General features: G+C 39.1%; 2 protein-coding genes across 3 annotated transcripts in view; one reads left to right on the forward strand and one right to left on the reverse strand.

Moving 5' to 3' along the window:
* LOC138047425 (ubiquitin carboxyl-terminal hydrolase 30-like) overlaps positions 1 to 4,948 on the forward strand; it is a 15,435-nt gene extending 10,487 nt beyond the window's left edge. For both annotated transcript variants that reach the window (XM_068894271.1, XM_068894272.1), the window contains exon 12: positions 2,083 to 4,948. In XM_068894271.1, the coding sequence (XP_068750372.1) occupies positions 2,083 to 2,323 (241 nt within the window). In that variant the 3' untranslated portion in view covers positions 2,324 to 4,948. The remainder of the gene's footprint in view (positions 1 to 2,082) is intronic.
* The window catches only part of LOC138047427 (uncharacterized), a 6,569-nt gene continuing 954 nt past the window's right edge, over positions 4,386 to 10,000 (reverse strand). Inside the window, exons 2-6 of the mRNA XM_068894273.1 lie at positions 9,542 to 9,598; positions 7,890 to 8,058; positions 5,002 to 5,123; positions 4,888 to 4,903; positions 4,386 to 4,803 (exon numbers count right to left, since the gene is read on the reverse strand). Coding sequence (XP_068750374.1) covers positions 4,799 to 4,803; positions 4,888 to 4,903; positions 5,002 to 5,123; positions 7,890 to 8,058; positions 9,542 to 9,598 — 369 coding nt within the window. The 3' untranslated portion in view covers positions 4,386 to 4,798. The remainder of the gene's footprint in view (positions 4,804 to 4,887; positions 4,904 to 5,001; positions 5,124 to 7,889; positions 8,059 to 9,541; positions 9,599 to 10,000) is intronic.

Here is a 10,000-nt window from a genome sequence, read left to right on the forward strand (position 1 = left end):
ACTCTCGTACCGGTGTGAGTTTCTACCGTTATCATGTAAAAACAACCAATCTCAGATCGGGTCCAGCAATTTCAAGCTTGTATGCTTTTGGGTCAGCGATTCAATTATTGGGAAAAAGATATCATTTCGTCCTCGTTTCATCTTAACGCATGCAAAAGTTTCATACCGGTATGTTCATAGCGGGCTGAGTTCGTCCCGGTCTCGTGTAAATACCCCTTACAAACTGAACTTTTCAAAGAGAAATATTTTTATTTGAAGTAATATATCAAAAACGAGTGCGAGTGCTTCATCGGGGTATCCCGATCCCGATCGGGACCGAGACTGGGGACCGGGGTCCTGTACAGGGATACCATTCAACATGACTGCAATCTCCGTTCAGGACGTAGCCGGACGTTGACCCCTGAACTAAACACGAAGAGATTTAGCGAGTTTGTAACAATCAAATTCAGTAATTGTATTATGTCGTATGATATGTACTGTGTAGCTTATGCAATATAACTACTGTTATCCAGGATTTCCTGCCATTGTAGTTGAGTAAACCATACTTACTTACTTACTTACTTACTTACTTACTTACTTACTACTAACTAACTAACTAACTAACTAACTAACTAACTAACTAACTAACTAACGAACGAACGAACGAACGAACGAACGAACGAACGAACGAACGAACGAACGAACTAACGAACTAACGAACGAACTAACTAACTAACTAACTAACCAGAAACCGAGGAACAGATGAAAGCACGACGCCGAAAGCCGAGTGCTTTTGTTGTTTCGAGTTGTCTAGATATCCCGATGAGGTACGAAGCACGAGTTTTTGGTATAGCTTCTCAAACGAGTTGCCGACTGTTGTTATTTATCATTGTTGTGTCGTTTCGTTCATTAAATAATAGCTATATGTGATAAAAACGATTTGGATGGAATGTGTCATTTGGGAGTTTAGTGTTTACCATAATCAGTTGTTTGTGCGACATGGATGAGTCAAGTTCAAGGTTTTGGCAAAACTTTCGACGATAAAAAGGAGTGTGTTATCATTTCGTTTCCGAAATCTACGGTTTACAAGAACAAATGGGTGTAATAGATTTTTCGAGAATGCCAAGAGCAAAGAGTGCTCAAGATTCAAACTATTGAGCCAGGCGGACTGTTCAAAGGTGAAGACGTTAATGTGGATGTGCAAGAGTTGACTCAAAGCATTGAAAACATGAATGCCAAAAGTCTAAACTACTGGCTATACAAGTTCGTGCAGGCGTTTGAGAATAAGTCGGGTGGACGATATCCCTCTCGGACACTTAAGGCGTGTTTACACGACAGAGGAAAAATGGCATGGTTCCAATAAAAAGTGGAATGATCCCATTCACTTTTGTAAAGAAACAGTGAACTTTTATCCGTTCCGCTAATGGGCCATAGCCGCCTATGGTCCCGTAGCGGAACGGATAAAAGTTCACTATTTCTTTACAAAAGTGAATGGAATCGTTCCACTTTTTATCGGACCCGTGCCATTTTCCTCTGTCGTGTAAACGCGCCTTTAAGAGTATTGTTTGCGGCTTAAAGCGTGTAAATAATTGTTGTTTGAGTGAGACCTTATGTAGTTATAATTTTATTCATGTCACTTTTTTTTTTCTGGAATTAGTAGACATTTTTATCCAGATCGACTCATCCAAATCTTTAAAGATTTCATTGGGTATCCAAACGCATCCACGTGATGTGGCATACAGCTGTTGATTGGTGGACTCGAGTTATGAATTATTAATGAGTTTGAGAATTCTGTTTCCAAGGCTCTTGTCTAATAATAATAACTTTTGTATGTAAGTGGATTCGGTGTCAAAAACAAAAACAAAAATAGCAGCTCTCGAAACTTGCTGTTGTTTGGTATTGTAAGCAGCTTCTATTCAATGTTTTTAAGTTTAAGTCATTGTTTCAATTGCTTAGTCTTTTGTTTTTGGTTATACGTTACGAGAGCTGCTAAACCACACACAAAAACTCTCTGAGCATTACCGTGCCCGTGGGCAGAGATAGGAAGGAAATGACTTCTTTAAACTTCATTGACATAGCATTTATTTTATGTGATTTTTGTAGCTCTAGTCGAGCAATTTACAAACTAATGGCCGTGGTTGTGCATATGGGAAGCGTTGATGATGGACATTACATCACATATCGCCGATATGTAACAGAGCAAGCATCAAAATGGCTATACACATCGGACGAACTTGTTGAAACCTCGACAAGAGACCAAGTCTTATCAAGTTGTGCTTATATGCTTTTCTATGAAAGAACTGGTAGATGGAATGATGGCATCACATCTGGGGAAAATGTGTAACAGGTTTTTTTTCAAGTGCGGTTTGGTCAGCAACATCAACGTGTTTATTCTACAAGGAATTTCAAAAAGGTTGAGACAATGAATCGAAAATTCACCTCTTCTTCTTAAAACCTCTCTTCCAGTTCATAAGAAAAGTCCGAACGCCCCTCCCTCCCCTCCCCTCTTCTTCAATGTTGACACCCTTTAGTTTGAGTGCCAAGTGGAAATGGAAACAACTTTGCTTGGGGAGGAAGGGGGGTTGAGGATGCGCTGACTTGAATGACACGCATTGTACGGTTATCAACAGTAAATGTTTCAACTCTTTTTGCAATTGCTTGTAGCTCTCAAAAATTCATTAATTCACGCGCGAAAACCGATAAAACGTCACGTGCATAAGCTTAAAAAATTGATACATTCCTGCTCGTTTATTAAACAGTACTTACAGTGCAACGCGCCTTACCGTGGCCACCCAACAAACTTTCACATTTGACAACTTCGTGTAAATACGTCAACTCAACAACCCATGCAACGGTGTTCAACTTACAACCGTGAAAACTTTACAAGGAGGGGTAACTGTCAATCAAATTCGCACACCCTGGTTGGCGTATAAGTTTTAAAAAAACTTTGTTAGGTGGCCACGGTAAGACGCGTCGCACTGTAAAATGCAGCAAAAGGGTTAAATCAAATTAAAGGACATTGCCTTCCCAAAATGTCAGAGACTTGAAGAGGGGCTTAGTGTCATCTTTGTCAATGGATGACGTTATACAAACACGATATCTGCACGATATCTGCAATGAGCTTAAAGTCAAACAACTTTCTTTAATTTTTGAGAAAGCGCAAGTTTAAGTCACTGAATCCCTCCAGGAGAACATGACTAGGAGTGTACAACTTTATTGTATTTTTTGAACGGCGTTTTTACGAAACGAGTTATTTTTAGATTGAGTTTCCCGCGAAATCAGACCTTTCCAGCTAATCACGAGTTTTGCGTGAGGAATTATGCCCCATGGGATTGAGAAAGGTCACTGGTGCAAGACAAATCTTATTTAAGAACTCGTCTTAAAATAGCTTGATCTGTGAAAGACTTAGTGCCATTTAGTACATTTTCGTCGCCAATGGCTGCGCATGCATGCGCCAAAGAGAAGAGCTCTGGGGTTGAGATTGCCAACATATCCTCAACCTCTGAAATGACGATTATCGACAATTCCTAATTTTCTCTGAATTGACTGTTATCGTCAATTTTGATTACTCTGTCCCAGGACTTGAGGTAGCAGATGAAAAGAAAAAAAGTAAAAGTTGCAACCCTCAGTGGACGGGATTTGAACCCGAAACAACTACTGTGAAGGAACTGTTTTTATCCGCTTAACAACTAAAGATCAACCGGCTGACAATTGCACCGATTATATACCAACACTAATTAGTATACATAAAATCATTGTTAAATGGTGGTTAAGTCTAGTGCTTGATTTTAAAATGGTTAGCTTTCTCTTGAGGTTTGGTAACCGACATTTTCTCCTGTTTAAGCTTGTTTCTTAGCGGGTGATACCCGGTAATACACGTTTACAGCGCATTCGGAAAAAAAATATTGACATATTAAAAACATTAACGATCTGGCAGTTAGCGATGCGGTAGTCTAGTGGTTAAGTGAAATGGTTATTCATTGCAAACGTTGACCGTGCAGAGGTCATCTAACCCGAAGGTCGTGGGTTCAATTTCCACCCTGGTCAGATTTTTTTCTCTGTCCTTGTGTGGGCCCATTTCCATCAGTAGGGCTAACGCTCACATGGTTCATATGGGGTAGAAAAATAGCACTTCACAATACACTCTAATCAGTTAAGTCCATTCCTAAGTTCGAGTCCAGCAAGTTTAGGCATTAGGGTCTGGATTTTTAAAATAGATATTCATTTCCCATAATCTCTATCAAGCGCTAAGTGCCCTAAACTGACGATAATAGGCAATTTAGAGAAACTTAGGAATTGTCGATAATCGTCATTTCAGAGGTGGAGGATGAGAAGAGAGTGCATCTGGTAATGGAGTTTTAGGTTCCAGGTTCCTGGTTATGAGATCCTGTTGTTGGACAAATGGTGCTGTGAAAAATGAGGTATTCAGTATTGAAGAACAACTTCCATAAAGAACCAAGCCTTGCAACTACTTCAGAACTACTGTATTGGAAACTGCATGATACTGGCTCGTTGCAGACATGAAAAAACAGCCATCACATAGAACTTTTACTTTTTTGAACACTATTTTTAAATGTCGGTGTATACTTTGTAGTTCAAGTCCTATTGAATTTAAAATCCACAATATTTTCTTTTTTTTTGTGGATAACAACGTAGTCTATGAAAAGTAGTGCTGCATGAATCTGGTTCAGATTTTTCAAAACTAGTACATTTCTTTCTCACAATGTTTAAATTGATTTAAACTGTAACGATATTTTTCTAATTCATTATTTTCAAATGATAATTCCACATTCCTCTCGTCCTTTCCACGGACAAGCTTCTAACCTGCAAAAAGATATATAACCAAGGTGAAATCAAGTATATAGGGCTAATTGTAGTTTTTTTAATGAATCAAAAGATTGTTTTTACCTGATCGGGCCAAAGCCTGAAAAAAATGAAATTAAATAATAAAGTTTAATTAAATTGGAAAGAAGTAGTTTTTGATGCTCACATTTTTTTAAAAATAAAGCATGAAATGATAACCTTGCTCTTGATGCGACAACTTCCCACGCAGCCAATGATCAGACCAGTTAGAGCCAGAGATCCTCCTGCTCCAGTTATGATTGTCATGGCGAGGGGAAGCACATTCATCATGGAGCATGTCACTAAAGAAATACATAAATGACGCCATTAAGTGTTTGGTATGTATTTGTTTGAGCAGATTGAAATTTTGGTAGCTTTTCAACTGATGTGGACCTGCTATACCCACCCATGGCCACCTAGACACTCAGAAAGGACAGTCACAACACCTGGAACTCCATCCCCACGTCCCAACTCAAAAATAGAGCAAATCGTTTGAAAGCGTTTAGCTGCCATAGCAGCAGAAAAACGTTCTTTTCTTTACGCGGGCTGACACACAAATTTCCCACGGTTTCAAAGTGCAAAACCTGATCACGTGCGAGTCGAAAGTTGAGTCCCTGGGAGTTGATCCATGGCACGTGGCTGGTTCTCCTTTGATCGGAAAATTCAAGTAGGCAACTAGCTTGATATAACAACTAATCTCGGATTATTGAAGTGCGTTCGACAGTCGCTTAGCCTGTGTTTCCGTAGGTTTCCAAGATAGAAAACTAAGTAACTGAAGCTATGATAATCGCAGTTATGAACGCAATTTTTGCAATTGCGTTAAGAAGCCTGAAATTCAGAACTTCAATGGGGTTTGAACCCGTGACCTCGCGATACCGGTGCGATGCTCTAACCAACTGAGCTATGAAGCCACTGACGTTGGGAGCTGGTCATTTGTGGGTTCCAATGTTGATTCATTCCTCACGGGAACATTAGAACCCACAAATGACCAGCTCCCAACGTCAGTGGCTTCATAGCTCAGTTGGTTAGAGCGTCGCACCGGTATCGCGAGGTCACGGGTTCAAACCCCGTTGAAGTCCTGAATTGTTCAGGCTTCTTTATATACGCAATTGCAAAATTGCGTTCATAACTGCGAGGATCATAGCTTCACTTGATTTCATATCCGCAGTTCATATATGATCCATTTCACATATCATTTCATCTTAGAAAACTAAGCATGTGACAAAAAGAGACTATCATCAGATCGAGATCAATCCACGCGAGGGTGCCCCTGCAAACAACAAAAGAACCTTCGTGGCGGCTATTTTGGTGTCCCTTAAGGTGGCGGAACACAGTTTTGGATACCTATGTTTCATTCACCTTTTCTTCTAAAACCCCACATCCTTTGGTCACCAAAAATGGTAGCGAGCAAGTTAACAACACGAACTTCGGTTTTTTCGATAGCTAAGCTGACTTATATACCGTTGTGATGGCAACATGAATAAATATAAACAAGCTTTTAAAATCGGTTTTGTTTATTTGCAGAAAATCTGGTCGTCACATTTTTTTTATAATTTGCATGCAACAAGCTTGTAACGATGCTCACAAGTTAACACTATTTTAGGGCGCGTTCGATTGACCGTATTCCGGAATAGGAATACATGGAATAGAAGTTAGAAATCCTTCGTTTTTACGGAGATTCACGTTAAAATTATCAAACACTTGCTAAAATGCTATTTTAAACATATCTTTATTATCCTTGTTGCTTCAAAAGCACGAGACATACCGTTTTAAATCACCACTCCGCTTATTCTTATTCCGGAATAGGGTCAATCGAACGCACCCTTAATAATAATTTGACAGAGAGATCTTTAATTATCCGTTGTTGAAGGTTCACTGGAATATCTAGAATTTCCTCTATTAAAGTTCAAATTTTTTCAATACTCCAGTTATTTATTTCTTAAATTATTTTCGTGCCAAATTTTGTTAAATTCTAACGACTGGTTCTCGAGAAGTAGGCGTATTTGCGAAAAAGCTATTCCGCATTCAGTCGCAGTTTTTGAACTTAATACGCATGCGCAGCATTCAGCTGCGTTCTTTTGATAACAAAGAAAAATCTGCGTTCTTTGCATCGTTACCTTTTCTAACATACATTTCTCATAGAAGACTAAAACCATCAAAACACTTTGTTCAGTTATGAGGAAAAATAGTACAGATAGCGGAAGCATTGAGCAAATAAAATGATTGCTGTGTTGAAGCCATGTTTGGTTTTTTTCGAAAACTGTGTTCGGCCACCTAAAGGCCGATTTACACGGTGCGATTTGGCGCATGCGACACGCTTACGACAGGTCTACGACATGCCTCGCGATTGTTGCAGCGTTTTAAAACTTGTTTTAAAATGCTACGACATTTTTTTCTGACGTACACGACAATCTAAAGGAGTTGTAAACCTAGCGTAAGCTTGTCGCATAGTCTCTTTACTATCCATGATGCGACAAAAATCATACCGTGTAAATCGGCCCTTACAGAGAAAAATCTCGATTCGTTTTGGCAAGACCACACAATCACCCAGTCTGAACAAAATTAGGACCCGTTCTCCATCGATCGAACGCAATACTTTGTTTTCAATGACTCCACAGTCGTAGATCTGAAAGTCGCTATAAGGGATTTTAAACAAATGGAAGTTTAAGAAATGACGACGGGTACGGCAAAAATTTGACTTCAAAATGGTTAACTTTCCGCTGTCTTAAGTTTTATATTGTGCAGCATTTTGGTGTCCTTTGATTAGCGTTGCCGTGGGCGCAGTCGTTTCTTAAACTCCCTAACGACAACGGCTTCTGCAACGTTAACACCTAAGACAATTTCAATTGTTGCGGGAAGACGAAATTTGGATATGAATTTTTTGTTGGAGTGGCAAGAACATTTTTGACTTCAGGAACCAAACAAACCGAGTTTAAGTTTTTATTAAAAGGCGCCCCACTTTGCAGGTGTCTTGCACGCCAGGATGATTTGAGCCGCTAAAACGTGTCTATTGATCGAAGCTGCTTCCATGGACACTTCTCCCGCAAAATTGAATGAAAACCACTTACTTCTAAAGACGTCAAAGTTTTCTGCCCCAGGCTCATAGCATTTGCACCATTCGGAAAATACTGGCGCGCAGCTTAGGGACTGGTAATGAACGTGTAAAATGATCAACAATATGAATTGAGCAGTTGCGATAATCACGGAAATAAAACTGCTGAGGAGGTAAATTGCCATCTAAGGAAAAATAAAAAAGGACAAAATATTAGATCGATAGCTGATGGACAAAATCTATTGCCCGCCAGAGGGATCTAAAGGTGATTTTTGATTTTCAACCACGTTAGCAAAGGCTATGTGCAAGGGTCCATTACCCAAGAGTAAGATTTTCCAAAATGGGCGTAGTCCTAATCAGCGTCAGAAAAACGTCTATTTTAAACCACCTTTTGCGGGAAAGTAAACAATAGACCAAATGCTGTACCCAATTCAAATACATTGAGAATAATACGTTTTGTTCCAGGTTGTTCCAAATCATTTAAATGTGAATGGAACATTATAATGCAAATACGATACACAAAGGCGATTTGTTTTGATTTGTTTTATTTTTGAATATAATTTACTATAGTATTTTTTATCTTATATTACTATTGTATTTATCGTATATTTTTAATACTTTTTCACTGTAACTTAGGATGTGTATATTATTATTATTATTATTATTATTATTATTATTACTATTATTATTATTATTATTATTATTATTATTATTATTATTATTATTATTATTATTACTATTATTATTATTATTATTATTATTATTATTATTATTATTAAAAGAATCTTAACCCCGGGAGATTTGAGACAGCCGATTTGGTCTGCTGTTCATTTTTCCGCGAAACTTGGCTTAATAATAGACACCTTTCTGACGCATACAAGATTCTCACTCTTGGATAATGTACTTTTGCTTGTGTTATTTTAACCGAAAGTGTTAATCTTGGCTCTTCGGTGTTATGTATTTGGAACGTGGCTACTGACTTTTTATCATTTTCCTCAAAAAACGAGTAGAAAGTGGCACATGGGGGAAATGGAGAGGGGGGACGGGGGCAGGGGTAGGGAAGGAGAATGTGTACGCTTACCCCATCTTCCCTCAACGCGGTCCTTTAAGGAGACTGACTATCCTCTCTGATTAACGAGTTGACACTTAAAAAATTATACATCGAAAACCTTGGTATTTTGGTCCAACGAGTTTGCGACGAAAAAAACACAGAACATTCTTAAGTTCCCCACTGCAGCCTTGCGATCGATATTCCATTTTATTATATGAAAAACAATTCTCAGGGTAAATGGAGCACTTAGACTGGCTGGTTTTCGATCGGAATTTCACACTAAGGACCACTACCCATGGAAACAGTATTCTTTTTTCATCACAACAATAAAATTATAGCAAGCGAAATTGAGTTTTATATGTAAAAGATTACCGTTCAAAGTTCGGTGATGGAAGACGAAGATCACGAACATTCACCAAGCGGAGAAGTTTCCAATCGCTCAAAGAAAGGGCGATGCCATATAATCTCACTGGCTTGGTACCGTTCTTGGGAATATTGGCCCTCGATCGTTTTTGTACGGACCTCGCTGCGCTTGGTCCGTACTCCCACGACCGAGGGCCAATATTCCCCAGTACTGGATGGCCCTCGCGCTCGGATAGTAAGAGGTTAGTACTCACCAAGGCTTTACTTTTAAAGCACAACATCACCAATCCGAATACGGTTGGTAACAACATCTACAAACAGGAAAAGAGAAACCACCACACCTTGAGAATTGTGTTCAGAAAAAGTGTTTTTAACAAACAGGTGACTCACGCGTTGAAATGCAATACCCGAACAACTTCTCTCGGGTGAAAACCTTATGTGTAAAAGAGCAGTAAAAGCAAGAGAAAACGAGGCGACAGAGAGGGAGGCTCAGGGCGTTGGCCGGGATATGTTATGTCCACGAAAGTTATTTTTAGACGAGCGGAAGTCTTTGTTCTAGCGGAAGTCTGTCTTGCGAGACGTCCGCATGCAGTCTTGCCTCGCTCTCAAGTTCTGAGTGGTTTTAAATTTTTCTTGCAACTGTTATGCATATTATTATTAGTGCCGCTGATTTTCCCTTATTCTGCTCGAATTCTGCGCGAAAATCCGTTATT

This window comes from Montipora capricornis, chromosome 4 (genome assembly GCF_036669925.1).
Source record: "Montipora capricornis isolate CH-2021 chromosome 4, ASM3666992v2, whole genome shotgun sequence".
In the NCBI taxonomy this organism is placed as follows: domain Eukaryota; kingdom Metazoa; phylum Cnidaria; class Anthozoa; order Scleractinia; family Acroporidae; genus Montipora; species Montipora capricornis.